Raw genomic sequence first — 23,873 nt, forward strand, 5'->3', positions numbered from 1 at the left:
AGCGACTTGGGAAAACGGAGCATGTGAATGCTCACGAGAACGAATCACAGGAGGCCCTAAAGAATGACAAGCACGATAGCCACCGAAAAGTGATGGCCGCCGCCGTGCAGCTCCAAGTGACCTTTGTTCTGCTGTCAGTGACGGTGCGAAGTTAAGCCTTCACCACGAAGTAATACCGAAGCAAGGCGAGTGGCACAGCACCTACACATTCTGGTTCGCTTGCCCTCGGTGCAATGAGTGCAAATGCTTTTGACTTGGGGCTTTTTGTTTCAAAGACGAAGCATTTACTTGATCCAGAGATGATAGACAGGCTGCTGATTTATCTCTGGACCCTTTCAGCTAACTATGAATATTCAGAGAAGCTTCAGGGAGCATTATGCACATATTGCGTAGTCTTCACAGGTGAGTGTGTAGGAATACCAGCACTTGGGCTGCTTTGTAACTAATGCATTTACAATTGCAAGAAAGCCATGCACACGCCTTCAAGAGCCACGTATCCAGCAGTTGTCAGGCCATGTCATCAACGGTATCTGAGAACTTTCTAGCAATCCAATCTAGCTCAGAGCATGACATGTTAACATAACTTTACCATGGCCTTAAAAAGCAGGCAGAAGAAAACCCCAAGAACTTGCTACCAATAAAAGAAACAATCCTTTTTTTGTGTGTGGCAAGCAAGAAGTTCTGCTTAGCGGCACATACAACTCTGGTCCAATAAATATGTCTCAAGTGCTGCCATTGACAAACGACGGAAATTTCTGCACACTGCTTAGGTCAAGGGCCATATGTGGAGATGGCTCCATGAGAGCTTATATTGAATCATCTCCGGCGAGTAGCCTGTAAACAAGCCCAAAAATTCAAGATGAGTTCATTACCCTCTGTGGTAAAACCACACAGAGATAGTTGACAATGTCAACTCATGTTCATGTTTTTCAGTTCTAGCTGACGAGGCCACTGATATATTTCGCACTGCCCACATTTCCCTATGTGTGAGGTTTGTTCTTTCTAGAAAAAGGTCGAGTGCGGAAACAGAATTCAATATGAGTTTTCAGAAGTCGCTCTCTTTGCTGCAAATCACAAATGTTGAGATGGCCCTACTATGCATCACTGGAAGGCAGATACAAAGAAGCAACGTACCTTCTGCTACTAGCGAAAAACACCACCGGAGGAATGTGTATTCGTTTTTTCTGGCAGACTTCGAAAATAGATTAAGAGGCCGTTTCAATGCCGATAGAAAGGTTGTGGTTGGGCTTAACATGCTGCTGCCAAAATTTTTATCGGCTAGGCTTTCTGCTGTTGCTGACACAGTGAAGCTTTATCTTGGCGACATTCCTTCAGCTGATGCCATCGAAGCAGAGTTGATGCTGGGGATGAGAAAATGCTGCCAAATCGAAGAAAAGGATCACCCAGCTTGCGCTTTGCAGGCCTTGGGGACGTGTAACTACAACTTTTTTTCTTAATGTCTACAGCATGCTTTCTATCCTGGCAACCTGTGTCTACGTCGACCCCAGAATGGACTTTCTTGACACTGAAAAGGCTGAAGAGCTATCTCTGGAATCATATAAACCAAGACAGATCGACTGGGCTAGCATTGCTCAGTGTCCATCAAGAAATTCAAGTGACCATGGAACAGGTTCTCACAGACTTTTGCAAGTTGCCGAGAAGGAAGAACTTTCTCATTTAGACTGCTCTCAATATTTCAAGAGTCCATTACAAGCTAGCCCCGACTAGCCCAAGCTGCAACCCTTCTATGCTCTCTGCAATTCAGACGAATTTTCTCAGCAAGCGGAATGTGTGAATGGTAACAAAAGTTCTTAGTGTAGGGCTTACTTGTTTGTTTGCTTCTAAGCATTCATACCTTTCTTGTATCGTGGTTACATTGTTGTGATGGGTTAGGATCGTCACGTTGCAAAGCGTGTGACGCAAAGAAGATGGAGGAGACGTTGCATGATTAGCAAACACACGTCAATTATATTTAACGGCACATAAGCACGAAGAACACCTTCAACTAGAACCACGCATGTCAGGCTGTTCGTAAACAGGACAAAAAAAAAAGAAGAAATGTGGTCTCACGAGGTTGCGATTGAAGTCTAGAGCGTGGCGAGATTCCAAGAGTCTTTGAGGTGGAACACTCGCTGGTAGGATGATGACCGGCGTGGAAGAGCAGACGCAGCAGCACGGGTCGGAAAAGGTGGACGCGTCCCACAGCTCCGTAGACTGTAACAGTCCACTCCGAAGTCTCGAGCAAGAAGACGGCCCAAGGCACTCGTTTCGATGACGGACGCCCAGTCACCCGAACCTCGCGCGTAGAAGCGGGTTCCAAGATGTCAGCAGGCCGACCTGAGGCCTCGTGCAAGGCGACGACCCGAGGCGCTCCTCGCCTCGATGACGGACGCTCGCTCTTCCGAACCTCGCGCATAGATGCGGGTTCGAGGCTGCAGCAGGCCGTTCCGAGGTTTCGTGCTGTGCAACGACCCGAGGCGTTCCCTGTCCCGAAGACGGACGCCCAGTCAAGTGAACCTCACCGGTAGATGTGGGTTCCGTAGGCCCAGCGGCCCTAGTCATGCCGGCATTCCAACGATCTCCGTTGCGCAAGCTCCTTCTCATTCGCTGCACGAGCCTCCCTTGTCTTTCTTTTCCTCTTGTTGAGGATGGCTGCAATGGCGTCTGCTCTTGCACTCGGTACTTTGTGCGTACTTCTTCACAATCACCCCCTACTGAAGAAAGTTCTTTCGTTCAAAGAACTTGAGGGTACTTGATATCCATTGGTCTACCGTAGCACACACGCACCACAAAAGCATTAACACTGCACCATAGTTCCGAGCACCGCACACTCATTACGTTTGAATACACATAAAAATTACCACAGTGCTACAGTTTCGAGCACCGCACACTCGGCATAACGACAACATTTACAAGACACAACACCACGATATAGGGGGAAAAAAAAAGAATCCACGAAACTAACCTACCAGGAAATGTTGCTCGATATTATAGTTGCACCGGTTTGAAGTGCATGCTTTTACAACACCATCTTTTAACACCATGTTTAAAATACCCATGAGAGAGCAATTCCGACAGACTCACGTCGGCCGCCGATTCTTTTCCTTGAAAGGGTCTGCATGTTGATCGTCATTTTCGGTGTCATCAGTCTGACAAGCAGCTGACGCTTCCGGTAATGGCGGTCATATAGGTGGCTGTTCCTCATACTTTTTCAGTAGATTTATATGGAACAATGTTGTCCTTGTCCCGAGGTCAATAACGTAATCGACGTCACTTTTCCTCTCAATTACCGTGAATGGCCCTTTCCCCATTAGAACCAATTTGTTTTGTCCAAAGGGAGCAGTAGCAGAACCTTGTCTCCAACAGCTAAATGACGTGGTCTGGCCTTCAGGTCGTAGTGTTTCTTCTGTACAAGTTTTGCTTTTTGAAGCTCCTCCTTGGCTAAACAGCAAGCGTCTTCAAGACGCTTCCGTAGCTCAACTACATACCCGTATGAGGTTTTTGTGTCATCATCAAGATGATCACCTGTCCATAATTCTTTCAATATAGCCATGGGCTCTCTGATATAACGGCCATACAACAAGTCAGAAGATGCAAAACCCAGGCTTGACTGAGGAACTTCGCGATAAGCAAAGAGCAATGGTGCCAAGTACTGGTCCCATTTTTTCGGGCTCTCTTTACACATTCGTCTTATCATTTCTTTAAGGGTGCCGTTAAACCTCTCCACAAGGCCATTTGCCACCGGATGATATGGAGTTGTTGACAACTGCGTAAAAGAGATAAAAGAAAGAAGACGGCTTAGCTCCTTCATCAGGCGTGACAAGAATGATGTGCCTCTGTCACTGATTATCTCCTGTAGGATTCCTACACGAGAGAACATCTCCAGGAGTGCCTCAGCGATTTTTTCCGTTTCAATGCTAGGCAGTGCCACAGCATCAGGATACTGCGTTGCCATATTGACCATTGTCAGAACAGACTTATTCCCTTTCTCTGAAATGGGAGATAATGGTCCCACAACGTCAATGGCAACTCTCTTAAACGGGGTATAAATGACGGGAGTGTTTCCCAATGGTACTTGACCTATTATATGTTTGGGAAAGGTCCTCTGGCACGTATCACACGATTTAACAAACCGCATGATGTCTGATTGAACTCCAGGCCAGTAGAACTCTTCGCACACACGGTCTGTGGTTCGCTTTATCTCCTGATGTCCTGCAAGGATCCCTTCGTGAGCCATTGTCATTACAAAATGATGAAGGCTTCTGGGCACGACAAGCTGCTCCCTTTGTTTCTTTGACCGCAGTGTGTATTTTCGGTAAAGAATTCCCTCCTTTACAAATAATTGGACGTCGGCGAACCTAGTCTTCATCTCTTTGTCCACTGCTTCAAAGCATTTACATAGACTGCTGTCCTCCCTTTGTCTGGTTCTCAAGTCGATTGGGCTGATGTCTAGGAGGTTTATAGCTGGTACTGGTAACGAATGCGAACTTGATCTTGTCTGTCTGGTTGTCGCTGCCACCTCTGACTTGTCCCTGGTTTCTGTAGCAGCCACTGATAAAGTGTCAGCAGAGATGGATTCATTGGTAGAACAGTTTCCACCTTCTGCTCTAAATGATTCATCCGCAGCGCTCGGTGTATAAAGATGTCTTTTCCATTCATTGTCAGGATTGGAGGCATCCGTACACCTTTCACATTTCCCAGGACAATATCATATAAAGGATTGTTTATGCATAAAACCCGAGTCTTGCCTGTGAAGAACGGTGACGCGATCTCCACGGTTGCTTCAGGTAGCTTCAACAGTCTTCTATCCAGAAGACAGACCTAGGAAATTTTCCCTGTGAGCTTACTGTCTGGTACGAGGGACCTTTTGACAATAATAGAGTCGCATCCTGTATCTCGCAAGACAGTAGCGGGATGTCCTTCAAACACACCTTCGGCAGTAGGCATAGATTTTTCTTCTCGTTTATGCGTTTCCGTTCTCCCGTGTTCCAAACTTCCGGGAACTCGACGCAAGGTCTGCCTCTCTTCGGTTACTGCCTTGGACATGTCTACTTGCTGCATTGAGCACGAAGCCTTCTCGGTACTGTTGGGTTTTTTGGGGCAGTCACCTGTCTTATGCCCAGTGCGGCGGCACTTTTCACAGAAAGATGTATTTGTATTTGGACCCTTCGTATTGGTCCAGCAATCAGCAGCTCTGTGACCGTGTTTACCACAAAGAAAGCAGTGGGGTCTTTCCTTCTCTTCTTGTCGCTCAGGAGTTCGAGCTTGACCTGGTGGCTTGCTAGGTTCTCTCTCGTTTTTACCTTTGCCAAGGTTCACTAACCCCTGCATCTCCAGGTAATGATCAGTAGCTTCCGCTAGCTTGTCAAGTCCCTGACAGTTCCTTTCTCTCAAGAAGACTGCCAGTTTCTCATGGCAAGTCAACAGGAACTGTTCTGAGACAATCTTGTCCCGCAGAGCATCATATGTCCGGTCCGTATTGGCCATTTCTTGCCAGTGATCAAAATATCCCCATAGATGACCGGCAAGCTGTCTACCAGTTTCGGAATTATCGGGTTTCGCCGACATAAACTTGCTTCGGTAGCCTTCCTCCGTGAACCTGAAGCGTTGCAAAAGCATCTGTTTTAGTGTCTCATAGTCCATGGCATGATCCGGTGCCATCCTGCCAACAACACTTAGAGCTACGCCTGTCAAACAGAGGCTCAGCGATAGGGCCCATTTGTCTTGTGGCCAGCCCTGGCTCGTTGCAACGCGCTCAAATCTTTGAATGTATGCATCCAACTCATCGCATTCTTCGTTAAATGCTGGGATTAGTTTGTGCAGACTTTGGTAGCTCTCGGTAGCACCTGCATGCATGCTCTCTGTAAGCTGCCCAGTAGTCATGCTACCCGCTGTCGCATCTAACTCCCTCAACTTTAACTTGAGCTCGAGCACTTCCCTTTCTGCCTCTAATCTAGCTAGCGCTTCGGCATCAGCTTCTTTTGCTGCATTGCATTCAGCCAGACGTGCTTCACGCGCTTCTCTTTCGCGTGCGCGCTCTTTGTCTACCCATTGTTTCAGTGCTGGGCCAGTCAACTCCAGTTCTTTTCCAATTGCCGTAAGTTTGTCTGTCTCCATCGTCACCCGTCAGACACGCATATGCAATGTGCTGCTCTTCTTGATAGCGTTAACAGCGGTCCTGTCGCGGACGCCAGATATGTGATGGGTTAGGATCGTCAAGTTGCAAAGCATGTGACACGAGGAAGATGGAGGAGACGGTGCATGATTAGCAAACACACAACAATTATGTTTGACGGCACATAATCAAGAATACCTTCAACTAGAACCACGCATGTCAGGCTGTTCATAAACAGGACAAAAAAAAAAAAAGAGAAATGTAGTCTCACGAGGTTGCGATCACAAGTCCGGAGCGTGGTGAGATTCCAAGAGTCTTTGAGGTGGAACACTCACTGGTAGGATGATGACCTGTGTGGAAGAGCAGACGCAGCAGCACGGGGTCGGAAAAGGTGGACGTGTCCCACAGCTCCGTAGACGGTAGCAGTTCACTCCGAAGTCTCGAGCAAGAAGACGGCCCAAGGTACTCGTTTCGATGACGGACGCCCGGTCACCCGAACCTCGCGCATAGAAGTGGGTTCCAAGATGTCAGCAGGCCGACCTGAGGCCTCGTGCAAGGCGACGACCTGAGGCGCTCCTCGTCTCGATGACGGACGCTCGCTCTCCCGAACCTCGCGCGTAGATGTGGGTTCGAGGCTGCAGTAGGCCGTTCCGAGGTCACGTGCCGTGCAACGACCCGAGGAGTTCCCTGTCCCGAAGACGGACGCCCAGTCAAGTGAACCTCACTGGTAGATGTGGGTTCCGTAGGCCCGGCGACCCTAGTCGTGTCGGCGTTCCAACGATCTTCGTTGCGCAAGCCCCTTCTCATTCGCTGCACGAGCCTCCCTTGTCTTTCTTTTCCTATTGTTGAGGACGGCCGCAATGGCGTCTGTCTGCTCTTGCGCTCGGTAGTTTATGCGTACTTCTTCACAATTGTGTTATTATGTCAGGAGCCATTGGTAAACAGAGATTGGTATCTCGTCAAAAACAAGCAGAGACTTGCGAAACACTTACCATATGCACAAGTAATGGATCTGCACGCCCAGCAAGATGCAAATAAGATGTAATTAGATCTACCATCACCATTTGTGATAATTGCATGCATTCACCTGCATAGAAATTGCAGCTAGCTTTTGGAATTGCAGCGAATAACACATTTTGCTGACTGTGGAAAACTATTTCGCCCACAGCTTGCAGTATATAGGCATGGTGCACAGTAACGGCAGAGCAAAGGCCATATGTACAAGTAATGGGTCTGCACACCCAACAAGATGCAAATAAAATGTAATTAGATCTACCATCGCCATTTGTGATAATTGCATGCATTCACCTACATAGCAATTGCAACTAGCTTTTGGAACCGCAGCGAAAAACACATTTCACTGACTGTGGAAAACTATTTTGCGCACAGCTTGCGGTATATAGGCACGGGGCACAGTAACGGCAGAGCAAAGGCTGTTAGTTTTTGTTCATGAAACATAGGCTGTGGTGGCCCCGGCTTTGGTGGTATTATAGTTCAAACATTTATTTCTTGCTTTAACCAGAAGTTATGTTAAAACACCAATATCTTTTTACTTATTTAAGTGTAGCTCATTTAAAAGTACCCTTTAATTATTATATGTAAGTGACGTGCTTAATTGATGCTCAAAAATAAGCCATTATGACTCTTTCAAAATGGTAGCCATTCTACACACAACTCCCCCCCCTGAGAAAGGAATCCTGCGTACGGCCCTGCATACATTAAGAAACTGCTTTAACCTTCGATAGCATGCGTTTCCATGAATGACATTTGCTTTGCTCCTACCCGATGCAACCACGCACACAATTAGAGAGCCAAAAAGCACTTGTTGTGCATTACTCCCACGGAAAACAGCAGCGGCAATTGTTAACTTCGGCGGCTAGTTTTTCCCCGTTGTGTTCGGCATGGGGGGGACGTGGCAGGCTGCTCCAAAGAGCACGGGATCGAGCAGCCATGCTTTATCTGTCAATTCTAAAATACCTAAAATACCATGCACTTTGTTTTTTGACACTTTTATTTGCTGTACATAGGCTAAACTTAGACATCATTTTGAAAAATGTTGGTCACCCACACCTACCCAAAGCATGTGGCTGCGGTGGAGTGCATTCCAAGCAATAACACATTTAACTGCACTGGAAGATATCTTGCACAACATGTAGCCAATCGGAGTTTGGCTCATATACGCAGATGGAATGCTGGGTCGCTGTCTACCCCTACCAAGCACGGCGGCCTGATGAGCTGTCTGTGGCGGCTGGTGAGCGATTCCGTGTTTGGCCTCAGCAACAGCTGCAGCCAGGCTGGCTGCTGGGTTGCAGCCTGCGCACTGGGGCTCAAGGGTACCTGCCCGCTGCATATGCACGCCCCACAGGGGGGCTGGATGACAGCGGATATTCCGAGCAAGGTAGAGCTCACTCATTTGCCTTTTAATGTTATTAGCATTCTTTTGGAAATTCACCCAGTTTACAATATGTTGGTTTGCTAGGTAGTCACTGGGTAAACTCGGGTCACTGAGTAGTCCATGGTCAAATGAGTAGAGCACCGGACTGCTGAGCTGAGGGAAAAAGGTTCAAAACCAACCGTCAGACCAACTTGTGTCATTGGGTGTGTAACCCTGGAAATGTGGTGCCCTTCAATGAAGCTCTTTGATGCCAACTTGTGTCACTGAATATGGGCCACTGGGTACATGCTACTCTTCAATGAACCTCTTTGACACCAACTTAGGTCGCAGGGTATTTGCCACTAGGTATTTGCCCCTCTTCATAAAACCTCTTTGATGCCAACCTGGGTCACTGCATATGTGCATCATCTCATAATCATTATATAGAACATACCATGAACATTTACCTGCCAACCATAGCTGGATTGCTAATAGTATCGATGTACTACCATTGGATGGACCTCCACACTCACATTTGTGTATTAACCATTTCACGGGCGATGGAAGCATACCTTTAACCTGCTGTACGTGTGTAGCAAGGTTGTGGGAAGAATTATTGCCACCACAGGAATGTATCACGATCTTGCAGAAAATTTGTTTAGATTAAAACAAATGAAGTGGGGCTCTCTGTTGACGCAAAAGCATCTCATCTACAGCATTTCCTGCACTTCGAAACAATCTCAGTAATTCTGTCTGCTTGATCGTTTTGCACAACTTGCAGCTTTAAAAGGTGTCTCTTTGAAACAGTTTTCTTAGCAACAAAAAAAAAAGTCATTTGTTCTGAATTTTCTCAGTCTGCTTTGCTCTGATTATCTGCAACACTGCAGCATAGAAGCAGAGAAGTGGACATGGTACATTTGCCAGGGCTGTTCTGTGGCGCTTTTAAGAGAAGAACTTCAGAATAACTTCAGTTTGGCCTAGTTGGTGTTTACTGCATATCATATTGACCGCAAATAAAGACGGGGACAGCGGGAGAGAACACAAAAACGACAGGGGCGGTCCCCTGCTTTAGGCAATATTATGGAACGTTGTCACGAAATCACACAATAATCCTATACATGGATGAGTAATCCGTAGCCTGTCTACACATATACAGTTTAATTGCAATATAACAAAGTCGATAAAATTGGCAATTTACTCTATTATTTTGAAACATTGTTACAATGAAATTTGACCTTTCATGCAAATAAGTAGTTTCCGACAAATTTTTCTTACACAGAAGTGACTGCAAAATTTTCCAAATTATCGTGCGATCAAAAAAAGCAAACTTGAGTGAGAAAAAAAATTTGTTTTGTTGGATTTCAGAGTCGGCGACAAAAGATGTTGTTTCTTGCTGTGTCGATGATATCTTCACATAGCCTACACAAAGCGTAGCCAGCCACGTTCTCGCGTCCATTACCCCCCCCCCCCCCCTCGGGGCTGATAGTGTCGCCCGCAGTGGGACGATGCTGTCATGAAAAGTGCTGGCAGTAAGTGCTTCATCTGCCTCTTGCTTCAACGCCTATGCGAAATTCTAGATTATGCAACCTCCACTACTGAAGGCGTGAGAAGACAGTGCACATGGTTCCATCCATGCCATTTCAGCATGCCTGCTCTTTGCACATGTGGCAGATTACCACTAAAACAGGGTGCATGGGCTGTATATGCTGTCAGCTGCACTGACAGCTATGCCTAGCCACGGCTTAAAAAGATGTGCGCCAGCCTGCGCCCCACTAGAGTTACTGTAAAGGCTCCCTTTAGGGAGCTTAAAAAACACTAATTCGACCATTCGACCATCTGCATCCGCAGAAGTTTGCATGTATTGTCTAGGTACTATTACTTTGCCGTGATTTTTTGAATATGTGTCACAATGAACACGGCACATGGCGCTGCGGCTTTGCTGTCTAATGTTCTTTCAATCTTTCAATTTTTTCTTTTAATTATCTCGCAACCTCGGACCAGTGCTCTCGCTCGGCGATTCGCTAGCAGCCGTTGTAGTTATTTTCTGTTGTCTTTAGGCCTAGCTGCTTCGACGTTTGCTATGCTTCCTGCTGTTCTATGCTGTGTTTTTCATTTAAAGGATTCGCCACTGTTTGTAATGGCGCCGGCTCTGCTGTGGTCATCCTCGCCTGTGACATCGAAACGGGGAAAGCGCGGCAAGGTTCTAAAGGTTGTTTCACATGCTGCAACTGGAAGGACGAAAATTGGTCCAGTCGCACGCATCGCAATGCTATTTAGAGGGACCATTTCACATGATTGCGATTTCAACAATGTGACTGGTGCGACGCCAAGGGTTGCTTACTGCCAGGTTTTGTGGCACACATTGCATAATTCTTTTAATGTAATGGACAAAACTTGTGCATTACAATATTGTTGACCGGTCCTTATTGGGAGCAAATAATATGTGTGTTTTGTAATTTAAAAACATCTTGAAGTTTAAATTTGCTTTGGAGTGCGCAGCGGTGGTTTCTGTAGGTCAGTGCAAAGAGGCACGGCATACGTAAACAGCTAGTTGTTCAGCACTGCGTGTTGTCTCATCATGTGCCTTCTATATATGTCCATGTCATTCTGCCTGCCCTACAACAAATTACAAGGTGACCTATTAACAAGCCCATATAGCTACCCTCACCACATATGCAGTATTCGAAATCGGCTGCAGCGAAGTCGTTGTGTCAGCCCAAAGACATCCTCACACTACCCATCCTCAGCGTCAACTTCTGGAGAAATGATGTGTGTAAATTGCTCGTGATTGTGCATTGTGTTTCTAGTTCAGGTGCTCCTGAGGTTGTGTTTCTGAAGTGAGTGGTAGTCGTCTTTGCAGCTCTTGAGGCAAGGAATTTGTGCCATAGGCTGCACCTCTACTCTGTCTAGGTGCTTGTTTGTTTGCTCTTTCTCGTAGAGGTATTCAAGCTTTGTAAAATTGAAAAGACCTGTCGGTACCCATATGCCTGTGTTCGTTGAGGCTTCTTTTTTTTGTGCTGCTTGTAATTCATACTGTACAATACCTTGGACACAAGTACAGCACCTGCCATTTTCCATAGTAGTATGGGCTCATCAACCCCCATGATTTTGAGATTATTCTTTTCACCAGGTGTACAATTTGGGTCCAGGTGTGGCATAATTGTTTCACCCACGTGCTGGCTCTGCCGTCTTGGTCTTACACTAGCTGAGGACTCGGAGATGTTGACTTGTGGGCATATTTGTCCGGCTATGTAAAGCACAACATACAATTTGGCGTAGTTCTTGATTCTAGTCTTATTTCTGGCATTGATGTAAGCTAACTTATCAGAAATCTGGATATCAAACAGGCTAAGAAAGTCTGCAATGTTGTCGCGAGCTTGTTGAATCATTCTTGATTTCTGTATAAGATAGCTTTCCCATAGACTGTAGTACTCCATTGATTGTAGTATGTCTCGTAGTATGTCTTTATTGTTGGTATGGGTGGGCCAAATGTACTTCCAACTCTCACCTGAAATTTTCTGTCAAAAAGATATGGTTGAACTTGAGTGCCCTACCATGAATTTTCTTGCTCATCATTCTTCCTATTAGAGTAGCATGCGGTACTCCATTAAAAGCCTCTTCACTCTCTTCATTCTTTTGTAAGCAGTATTACACAATAACCTCTAATAGAGTTTCTGCTGGTTACCCCACACTCATATCTGCCAGAAGAGACTACTTTTGAAAAAGGTTTCTTTCTGCTGTGCGCATGATGTAGTATGAGCATTCTTGTCTTTTGACATTTATACATCTGTAGAACCAGCTACTTGATAGAGTACTTACTATGCCTGATCATGCTTATTTGTGCAGTGCTGTTGAACAATACATATTGACGCAATTAATGTTTTCCACATTTGAAGTATCGGAAAGATGCTTGTTTTACAATTGGGCCCTTTGCTTTCGGTTGTTCTTAGTATTGCTTGTTAGATTTTGCATATGCATGCCCCCCTTACACAATGACCTTTGGGTTAACTAAAGGGTGATGGATGAACTGAATCTTTGTGCAAGGGCTTTCTTTTTACCTGTGACTCGTATCGAAAGGAAACTGCCACAGCTGGCAATTCAACCTCTCACCTTATGTTAGCAGAATACCATAACCACAGTGGCAGCTAAATAAATTGAAAAACAATTTAATTGTTGAGAGAATGTGTGTTGTTATTTTTTTGCCAGTATGTAGGTAAAAATTGCAATAAATGTGTGTCATTGCAAAAAAGCTTTTTGTGGCCCTTTATTGAATAAACTGCATATTCTGTAAAGTTAAAATGCAGAATTGTCTTTTAGAATTCCAGGGTAATATGTCTTTGCGAGTAGCATAGTGCTTTATTACTTATAAAGGTAGTAATGACAGAGGATATTGTTATATGAGTTTACACACTAATAAATGTGATCACAAACTTATTAGAAACTGTTATTAGAACCATGTTTGGCACGGATATTACTGCACACTTGATTAGCTATGGATATGCAAGAACCATTTATACTTAAAGGATGCAATTATTCACAGGAAGAGATACAACTGGCTGACTTCACTGCACAGTTTTTATTTGCTTTTGTTTCACCTAAATAAGAACAGGCTGTTTGCCTGCTATTCGGATTGTTGCAAGAGTATTCCACAACATTGCAGGAGGGTGCATTGTCACTGTGCCACTATAGCAAGTCAATAATGTTACGTAAGTGTTTAATTACCATTACAGCAAAGGTTAATGCAGGTGCCATAAGGATGCAAAGTTTGCAACATATTCAAGGTTTATTGGTTCCTGTGCAGGAAAAAAAATTATCCATCACAGAAGAGATACAATTTAATCTGCATGAAATATTTGAAAACAAATTGACGATGCTCTTTATTCAAGCCATGGAGTTAAATATGTTATCGTAGAAAATTCATTACGATAGCCTCCATGTTAGGCATGTCAAATTTAATGAGCAAGTGACGTAAGATAACCTTTCAAGATGTATCGGCAAATTTACTCATGAAAAAACAAACAGGAAAAGAACACAATTAACGGTCGCACGTGCACTGCAATGTTGAAACTTCAGGTACTTTGCAATCTTGTCATTTGCCCTTGCTGAGGTTGCAATTATTATTATAAACTGCTCCATACGCACAATTATTGTGTGCTACTCAACGAAAGAAAATTGTGAAGACCCCAAAAGGCCATGTCGTCTCATGGGGACCATACATCTCGTAGTATTAGCAACTCGCAAAGGTGTGTGGCGCAAGAGAGTGCTACTTCTGTGGTTTCCGGTGCAGCAATGGCTTGAACAGAAAGAAGAGTTGTTGCATCCAGGAGCCATCGTCGCTTTGTCTTGACACAGAGGCCATGGTCAGTGAGAAAGTTGGTACTGATGGTGTAATTGACATCAGCAAACATGAAGAGGCACCGGAACGTTCTTCAGAGGCCCAGATTCAGCGTGAGAGACCATTTTATGGCTTGCAAGTGCAGGATTGGAGCACATATACAAACCGCTCTTCTAGCTGGCAGGATGCTGACCTGAACAGCTGTCACTGAGTAATTGCTGGTCGGTGACCTTGTCCATGACGTAGAAGAGACAACATAGAGCAGGGCTGTGCCTGCCGTCCCGTGGCTGTTAGCGGTCGGCTAGATTATTTCCTGACCACGCGCAAGGAGGAAGGCAGCGACGTGCCTCAGTGACGATGATACGAGCAGATGGCTGTCTGATGTCTGTCTTGGTAGTGCTGGCGCTTGCTAGATGAGCTGTGGTGAGGTGACTGTAGAAAACAGATTGATGGTAATGCTGCGAGATGACAAAAGAAGTGGTTGCCTTGAGCACGCTCTAATTTTTTCCTTGTTCTTGTTCCAAATAAACCAGAAACGTATTGGTTCTGTGGTCTTTCTGGTCCTTTTGAAACATAGTGCCGTGACCAGGACACCTGAAGACAGATGTGACTCCTTCAATCCCCTTCGCCTCAGCGAGTTCAAGGATGGGACAGCGATGTCTGGCTCAACACTGAACCATCACGGGGAGGACCATGACCCATGATCATTGGGAACCCAGCTACAGAGGCAAAAAATATCCTAACACGATTTTAAACATGAACAGAGAAGTTCTGTCAAAGAAGTGCAAGACGCTTAAAGCAAACGTGACCATCGCCAAGCCACCCACTTCGTGCTACGGGACGCCATCTTGTACCACCAAAACTATCAGCCAGACGGTCGCAAATGGCTGCTAGTCATCCCTCGCCATTTGCGTTCCGACGTATGCACGTATTTCCATGCAGACCCACAACAAGCTCATGCTGGCGTCCTGAAAACCTACGAGCGGCTCCGCCAGCGGTACTACTGGTGCGGCATGTATTCTTATGTCCACAAATACATTCGGTCATGTGCAGCCTGTCAGCGACGCAAGACATCTTCTCATACGACAGGCCCTCTGCAACCTTTATCGTGTCCTGCACGTCCTTTTGATCGGGTTGGCATTGACCTTTATGGGCCTCTTCCATGCAGTGCTAACGGAAATCATTGGATAATTGTTGCAGTAGACCACCTCACAAGATATGCTGAAATTGCTGCACTTGCTTCGGCTGCTGCTCGCGACGTCGCTGCATTCATCTTACGGCATTTCGTCTTACGGCACGGCGCACCGCGAGAACTGCTCAGTGACCGAGGCCGTGTCTTCTTGTCCGAAGTTATTAATGAGCTACTCGCCGAGTGCCGCGCTATTCACCGCACCACTACGGCGTATCACCCACAGACTAACGGTCTAACGGAACGATTCAACCGCACTCTTGGGGACATGCTCACCATGTATGTTGCATCTGATCATTCCAATTGGGACGATGTCCTCCCTTTTGTGACGTACGCATACAATACCGCCGTTCAGGCTACCACAGGCTCCTCACCATTTTTCCTTCTTTATGGATGTGAACCATCCACTACCCTCAACACCGTACTACCATATCACCCGGATGCCTCTGAATTCACCCCTCTTTCCGAAGTTGCTCGCCATGCTGAAGAGTGCCGCCAACTGGCTCGCTTGTTCACGTCGGATACCCAAGGTATCCACAAAAATCGCCACGACAACGATCAGCCCACACAGTCCTTCGCCGTGGACTCTCACGTCTGGCTTCGGCTGCCCTTCCAAGTTCTAGGCCTTAGCCCAAAGCTTGCTCCGAAATGTCAAGGTCCATACCGGATCGTCGTGTGTACTTCGCCTGTGAATTATGTGGTCGAACCGGTGACGCCATCTTCGGACAAATGCCGCCGTGGCCGCGAGACCGTTCACGTCAGCTGCCTGAAGCCGTACCACGACCCCCTTATCGTATCATCACCTTAGGTCACCAGAATGGCTCCTCTTCGCCACGGGGGAAGTTGTAGTGGGTAAAATGCATGTGGCACAGTGCAGACTGCCACCACTGCAGCGCGAGACCCGAGCTCGGGCTGTTGATGCGAAGTGCTAGGACCCGTGATCTAGAGCTACCTGTGATCCCTCGAACGAGCTGCAATAAACCCCATTTCAAAACATATAAAATGGAAGACTTCCCATACACTAACTGATACGTCGTCAGAAGACGACAACGCTGAAGTGCGCGTGTGAAGGCCCTGGCAGCTTTTGGCACGAGCGTGCCTCACGGAACGAACATCTCGCCAGTGCTGGCTCCTACGCCGGAAGTAGTGTCTGCTACTATGTGCCTTTTTCCATGACTTACTAAGTCGTCAGCAGTCAACCATGGCTGTACCAACGTAACAATTGGCGACGAGGAAGACTCTGGACTCACCGACACTTCACCGATGTCGAGGATCAACATGGCTACGCCTGACTTTGGTTGGCTACCCGAGTTCAGTGGCAGCTCCGGCTCCTGGAGATCCTGATATGGGAGGCTTCAATTCTTTTTCAAAGCTAACAAAATTACGGACGCTTCCAAGCAACGTGCTCATCTGCCATTGTTGTGCAGGGAACAGACTTGCGACGTTGTGTGCACTCTCGTACAACCCAAGCAGCCCAGCCAAGTGAATTATGAGAAAATAGTCGAGATGCTCACGCGAATTTTGATCCTCAACCTTCTGAAGTATTCAGCAGGGCACGCTTCCAGTGACGTGACCAACTGCACGGTGAAACAGTCAGTGATTACGCGGCAGCACTGAAGAAACTAGCAACTGATTGTAATTTTGGAACCAGCGTAGACACGGCTGTGAATCCCACAATGCCGCCTCTTGACTTAATGTTGCATGACCGTTTCCTTTGTGGTCTTCGGAACAAACAGGTCCAGCAATGGTTGTTTGCAGAAAAGGACTTGACATTCAAGAAAGCGTTTGACTTTGGACTGCGTGCTGAAAACGCCGTCGAAGATCAGAAAAACCTGAAGGCGGAATTTAAGGGCATTCACGAAACCAGCACAAGCATCTACAATAAAGAAAAGCAAGGTAGCTCCAGTACTACATATACCCAAATAAAGAATCAGCGCTGTTAGCGTTACGACGCACAACATGGTCTGGATACTTGCAAGTTTCGGACAGCTTCCTGCAACTACTGCAACAAATGCGGACACATTGAAAAAGCATGCATAACAAAGCGGTAAGAAGCAAGAACCAAGAGGAATAACAATATCGAAAATCCACTGTTAGATATGGAGCTGTTTCCTGCGCCTGCTTCGAGTTCCCCCGGACCACATCGAATCGCAGCACATTCCAGAGGATCGCTCGAGCCAACAAGTTCACGTGCCAACAAGTTCGTACGCCGCGGTAGCTATTCAATGCTTGAGTTTTCCAGAAAACGAAGGGATCGCCCGGCATTGTTGCAAGGAAAGTGGGTCCCGAAACAAGACGGCTGTGATGTTCCGGGAAGGCCTGGCAGCGTCGCACCGGTCGCCTTTGAAGAGGGCATTTGCCACCTCAGCGGGGCCGTACCACCGGGAGCAGGTGAGCCTCGGACAATGGAGCCCAATCGTGCCCCTTCTCCGCCTTTGAAGAGAGCATTGCATCACAGCAAGGCAAGACCGCGGGGAGCCGCCGGGTGTGACCTCACCGCACGGGTGCCTACCATTGGCCGAAGGTGGCGTCATCGGAGCGGACTCTCCCATTGGCCGAACTTGACGCGACTTCCAGTCCTCGAAGGGTTTAAAAGAAGCATTCCAGAGAGACCAGAGCATTCCCTGATTCCCCGATTTCACCTCTCTCGAACTTCTTGCGGCGGGCCGCAGCGTCCGAGTTGCTGCCGGCCCGTAATGACTGTACAACTGTTACTTGTCTCTCACCTCACTGTATATAATGTAAAATAAACCTCCCAAGTTTGGTTTTTCATCGCGAAGTCCGTCCTCAACCCCTACACCACGACAAGGAACTTCGACAACAGCCTCAGCACCAGACGTGGCACTTTATATGAACTGAACTCCTTAGGCGACGTGACCAGCACACAGAAGGTCATGGTGCAGCTATGCATACATGGCAAGTCCTTGGATATTGAGGCCGACACAGGTGCAGCCTGCACTCTCATCGGTGAAGCCACGTTCAAAGCCAAGTGGAAACGTGACCCACCACGGCTTCAGACAAACAACATTCTCCTACGCACATGGTCAGGTCATCCCCTTTGAGTTCTCGGGTGTGCAAGGGTGGAAGTAACGTACAGGGACAAGATATTTACATTGCCGCTTGTCATTGTCAAGGGAGCAGGGTGTAACCTCCTTGGACGAAATTGGTTTCCTCATCTGGGTACACAGATAGCAAGAGTCAATGACATACCAGACAACGAACTTGTTTCCAAGCTTCTGGACAAGTACCAGTCTGTGTTCGACGAGGACATCTCAGGACATGTTGGCCTTGCGGTACAAATCGAACTTGTGGAAGGAGCAACGCCAAAGTTTCTAAAAGCACGTCCGGCTCCCTTCGCGCTGCGGTCGGCTGTAGAGGTTGAATTGGATCAACAGCAAGATCAAGGCATAATCGAGCCTGTGCAGCGTTCGGATTGGGCAACGCCTCTCGGTACTCGTTCGAAAAAAGAATGGTTCATTACGAATTTGTGGTGACTACCGTTGTACAGTGAATCAGGTATAGAAGAAGGCAAATAATTCCCACAACAGATAAGGTCCTCAGCCATTTGAGGGGCAGCAAGGTCTTTAAGAGGAAGCTTTAGCTCGGGTGCTCCTATCTAAATACATTTAATAGGAGAATTCGTTTTTCTCAGCAACCACTGCACCAAATTTGATGAGGTTTTTTGCATTTAAAAGAAAAACTTAAAATCTAGTGACTGTTAGTTTCGAATTTTTGAGTTTGCTCGTCAATCTTTTATTAAAAATTGGCAAAAATCAAAAATTTTCAAAAAACGAAACTATGAAGTTTACAACTCTGTAACTCAACAACGAAAAACGGTACTACAATTCTGTGAGTTGCATCAAATAGTACATCTAAAGCGGACAAAATTGATATGTTAGACATGAATATAAAAAAATTTAATAATAGGGAAATACAACTTGTGCAAGACCCTTGTAAACAACGTAACAAATTCATGTAAGATGTAAAATGACATATTGAATTTGTCCGCTTTGAATGATCTAATGAATGCCGTTTACAGAACCGCGATATCAGTTCTTGATGCAGAGCTATGAATTTGTAAACTTCGTGCTTCTATTTTTTTCAAATGGTCAAATATTTGAAAATCGTTTTAAGAAAATTCAAGCCCTAAATCGAAATTCTGCTTCCAACAGTCACTAGAATTTAACTTTCTCTTTCCAATGCAACAAATTTCATTAAAATCGGTCCAGGGGTTATCTCATAAAAACGTTTTTGCGTTTTACATGTGTTTGAATAGGCCGCGTCGGAGTTGGGCCCGAGCTAAAGCTTCCTCTTAACACCCTGGATTTAGCACAAGCTTACCAGCAACTTCACGTGACACTACAGACAGCAGAGATATTGACCCTGAACATGCTGAAAGGGCTCTGCTAGGTCAAACGGTTGCCCTTTGGAATCTCTGTAGCACCAGCCATTTTTCAACGGTTTATGGAGGCTATGCTGTCTGGCATCACAGGCCTTTGTGCACTCTTAGATGACATGATCATCAGTGGAAACGACACCGTGCTAAAAGTGACGTGCTATTGTTTGAAGCATTGTCGAGACCACTATTTACAGCCACTGAGATAGCATGTCCGACACAACAAGACAGTATCCTGCAAAGGCTGTACAAGTCAGTACAGAATGGTACAGTGGAAAAACTCACTGGAGGTGACTTCACTCCTTACCGACAAAGAGTGACTGTACTGGCAGTTCGTCGTGACTGTCTCACGATTGGGTCACGGGTGATTATACCAAGCTCAGCGCGATCTCACGTTTTGGAACTTCTACATGCTGGTCACCGAGGAATGGTAGCCATGAAGAAGTGAGCAAGAAGCTACGCATCGTGGCCCAGAATCGACAAGGTTATCGAAGAAATGGTACGACAGTGCCGTGAATGCCAATCAATCCAGAAGAGTCCACCCAAAGTTCCTATTCCCACCTGGGACCGCCCCCAGACACTTTTGAATGCAGTGCACGTTGATTTCGCGGGGCCACTACACAGGCACACCGACTTAGTTGTTGTGGACACGTACACAAGGTGGATGGAAGTCAGTCACGTGACGCAACCAACATCCGCAGCTGTCATTGATGTACTCCGAAGTCTCTTTGCTGCTTTCGACATTCCCTGAAAAGTTGTCCTCGACAATGGAAGAGCCTTTATTTCTAGCAAGATAAAGCAGTTCCATGCGTCAAATGGCATACAGGCCATCACATCAGCAACGTATCACCCTGCGACAAATGGCCAGGCAGAACACTATGTGGCAGAACTGAAGAGAGCGCTCCAATGGATACAAAGTGGTCAGTACAGTGTCGACCTGTGAGGTTCCTGTATCGGCATCATACGACAGTTCATACAGTTACAGGAATGACACTTGCAAGAGCAATATTTGGACGAGAACTTTTGTGTCCTCTCAACCTACACAAGCCGGAGACGGAAATCCAGGTCCATGAACACCAGGAGACACTGAAGCAATCACGTTGCTTCTCAGTAGGGGAAAAAGTGCGGATCCGTCAGTTTTTAAAAAAGCCAGACTGAATTGAAGGTGAAACACTGCCCCGCATCAGGCCACAATCCTGGCTTATAAAGAGTGTCCTCGAAAAGTTTTGGCGTCACCTCAACCACATAAAAAGAAACGAATCAGACTAGGCAAGCAACCCAAGCGTCGACGGATTGAAGCATAGCAGACGAATTATCAGACGCTATGCCAAAAGTAACAAGTTCTGCTATTTCTCTGGTACCGGACGCACTCGATACAAAAGACATTTCCTCTCAACCATCGACCTTGACGTCAAGAGCAGCTAGAACGACGTGGCAACTGTGGCCACCAGAGGTTAGGCGGCCTCCAGACCACTATCGAGACTTCGTCTAAGGGGGGAAGAACTCATGTGTCGTCAGAAGACAACAGCGATGAAGTGCACGTGTGAAGGCGCTGGTGGTTTTTGGCACGAGCATGCCTCTTGGAATAAACGCCTTGCCAGTGCTGGCTTCTACGCCGGAAGTAGTGTCTGCTACTATGTGCCTGTTTTCTTGACTTAATAAATTGGTGGCAGTCAACCACGGCTGTACCGATTTAACACTAACATAGCTAATATTGTTAACCTAAATGTGTCTGAAAAAGGAGTGAGCATCTTTTTATTTTGGAAAAAAAAAGAAAAGAAGAAAAAGCACATACAGGGTGTTTAAGCGAACACTTTCAAAATTTTTTAAAGGTTGCCTGTGGCAGATACCTCAGTTCTAGTTTATGTACTCGAAGCGGCGGACACTACTTGCGGAAAAAATTGAAATGCAAAATTGACTAAATAACTTTTAGCTAGTTATCTTATGACCCATATTGCAATTTACAAATTCTAGCAGTGGACTTCGCAAGGCAGATCGATGTGGAACAAATTCTTAGGACGACACTAGTTTAGAGATCTGAATTCCCGAACTTTGCAGAGAAATGCATTGGTGTTCCAGTTACTTGTGTGTTTCAGTGCATGAAACGACGTTTTGTTAACAAATTAACTGGAACGCCAATGCAATTCTCCGCAGAGTTCGGGAATTTATATCTCGAAACTGGTGTCATTTTGAAAATTCGTTCGAAGTGGATCCGCCTTGTGAACTCCACGGCTAAAATTTGTAAATTGCAATATGGGCCATTATGTAATTAGTTAGAAAATTTATTAGTGAATTTTTCTTAATTAGTCGAATTTGGATCTCAATTTTTTTTGCAAGTATTGTCCGGCGCTTCGAGTAGACTAGCTCATGAACTAGAGTTGTTCATGAACTTTTAAATATTTTTGAAAGTGTTTGCTGAAACAGCTGAAATACCCTGTATACATATACTAACGGATACACATGTGTTTGCATACATGGGCACATCAGGAACAAACCAATTTCAAAAAGGCATTTATAAACAGGTTAGATCACTGAAAAAACAGTTCAGAAGAGACAACTTTTTATCAGTTTTGTTTAGCAAAATACTTCAAGTTTAGTGGTGAATACGTCTGTTGATGATAGACCCATGCACTCACGTGGTAGCTTATTCCGGAGTTCTATGGCAGATGGAAAAAAATATTTGAATGTGTCAACAGCTTGATAAAAAAGGCCTTATACACTTAGCATGGTTGGTTCTGCTTGAGTGTTGGTAAGTTGGTGTGAGGTAGTCGCTCTTGTTGATAGCTATGTCGTCATGATAAAGGGGCTATAAAAATTTCATAGCAGCAATACGTCGGCGGCTTTCCAGGGTTTGTATGGCGGCGCGGTTTCACAGTGCAGTTACGTTGTCACTCCGGGAGTACTTGGAATAAATGAAGCGAAGGGCCTTGTTTTGATTTCCTCTAAATGTTTGGTCAGATAAGCTTGATGTGGATTCCAGACACTATGTGGCTATATTCGAGGACGGGACGCACGAGAGATTTGTAGCTTGATCAGTTAATATTGGGTGGTGCTGTGGTTAGTTTTCTACAAAGGAAGCCTGTCTAAACGCCTTCTGGCATGTATCTTTAATATGTGTGTCCCATTTCAGCGTCACCGTTATTGTTACCCCCAAGTATTTAAACGATTTTGTGCAGGCAACAGCAGATCCCATGATATTATAGGGAAATTATAATGAGTGAGTGAGTGAAACAACTTTATTCGGTCCACAATAGACACGAGTAAACTCAACATCGCCTGGCTAGGGCCCACTCAGGGACCATCAGGTGAAACCTGACTGCCCTCTCGCGGGCCCTCTGGACTGCCAGGATTTGAGAGGTCTGGTCCTGGGCCCTAACAGGCTTTATCATTTCCTCTTGGGTAAAAGGGGGACTGGCAGAGGCGCAGCCCCGCAGGACATGCTCGAAGTTCGCACAACCACCACACAGGGGACAGTCTGGGCTTGGGAGCTGTTCGGAGTACATTGCGTGGAGTGCCACGGGGCTCAGGTAAGTGCTTGTTTTTAGAAGTCTGAGAGTGACTGCCTGGGCCCTGCACAGCAAGGAATGCAGCAAAGGTCTTCTTGTTGGATAATTATGCTTGAAGATCTCATTGTACAAGCAGACAGTCTCAGGTCGCCCAGGAGAGGACGCGTTACCCGGCGCTCGATCAGTCAAACCTCATGCAGCCAAGTGCGCCTCCTTGTTGGGGTTGAGCAAGGCACCCTCACTGGTTCCAAGGTGCGCAGGGAACCAGGCCAATGAGTGATGTGTGAGGTCTTTAGCATTTTAGATGATACATAGGGCCTGGGGAGCCACCATTCCCATCTGAAAGGCCTTGACCATGGCCTTGGAGTCTGAATAAATCTTGTCATTTACATTGTCCGTCAATACAAGAGCAATTGCAACCTGCTTTGCAACACTGGAACTAGAAGTGCGGATGGTAGCACAGCTGAGGACTTTGGAATCACAGTCGATGACCACTGAGGAGAAGGCTTCTTCTTGAGCGTACGAAGCAGCATCTACAAAGCATGTTCGATCCTTGTCCAAGCGGGCACTGGCGAGCAGAGCTTTACCCCTGGCTCGTCTTTGTCCTTCGTTGTAGGTCGGATGCATATTGCGTGGCATCCAGTGTATGAAAATCTTGGACCTAACATCGTTGGGTAGCTTCACAGCGTCGGGACCGACAACTGTGGGGTTATGTCCCGGCTTACCAAGTTTTGCTCGGCCCGCTGGGGTACCGAAGAGTCTAACGAACTGAGCAAATTCTTGGGCTTCAACAATTTCCTCGAACGTGTTGTGGATTCCCAACTTGAGGAGGAGGTCTTTCGTGTGCGTTCGGATGGGAAGGCCAAGGGCAAGCTTGAAGACTCTTCTGATTAGGGCGTTGATCTTGTTGCGCTCCGACATGAGCCAATTGTGCATAGCCACTGAATAAGCGAGGTGG

At 46.2% G+C, this 23,873-nt stretch overlaps 1 protein-coding gene across 10 annotated transcripts in view; it reads left to right on the top strand.

Annotated features, from left to right (window-relative positions):
- LOC140214085 (phosphatidylinositol 3-kinase regulatory subunit alpha-like) overlaps positions 1-23,873 on the top strand; it is a 186,292-nt gene that overhangs the window by 80,249 nt on the left and 82,170 nt on the right. For 9 of the 10 annotated variants that reach the window (XM_072285361.1, XM_072285362.1, XM_072285368.1 and 6 more), the window contains one exon: positions 8,300-8,513. In XM_072285361.1, coding sequence (XP_072141462.1) covers positions 8,300-8,513 — 214 coding nt within the window. Of the gene's footprint in view, positions 1-8,299; positions 8,514-22,815; positions 22,937-23,873 lie in introns of all 10 variants that reach the window. The other variant, XM_072285363.1, reaches the window with a different exon arrangement.

This window comes from Dermacentor andersoni, chromosome 11, assembly GCF_023375885.2.
Source record: "Dermacentor andersoni chromosome 11, qqDerAnde1_hic_scaffold, whole genome shotgun sequence".
Classification (NCBI taxonomy): domain Eukaryota; kingdom Metazoa; phylum Arthropoda; class Arachnida; order Ixodida; family Ixodidae; genus Dermacentor; species Dermacentor andersoni.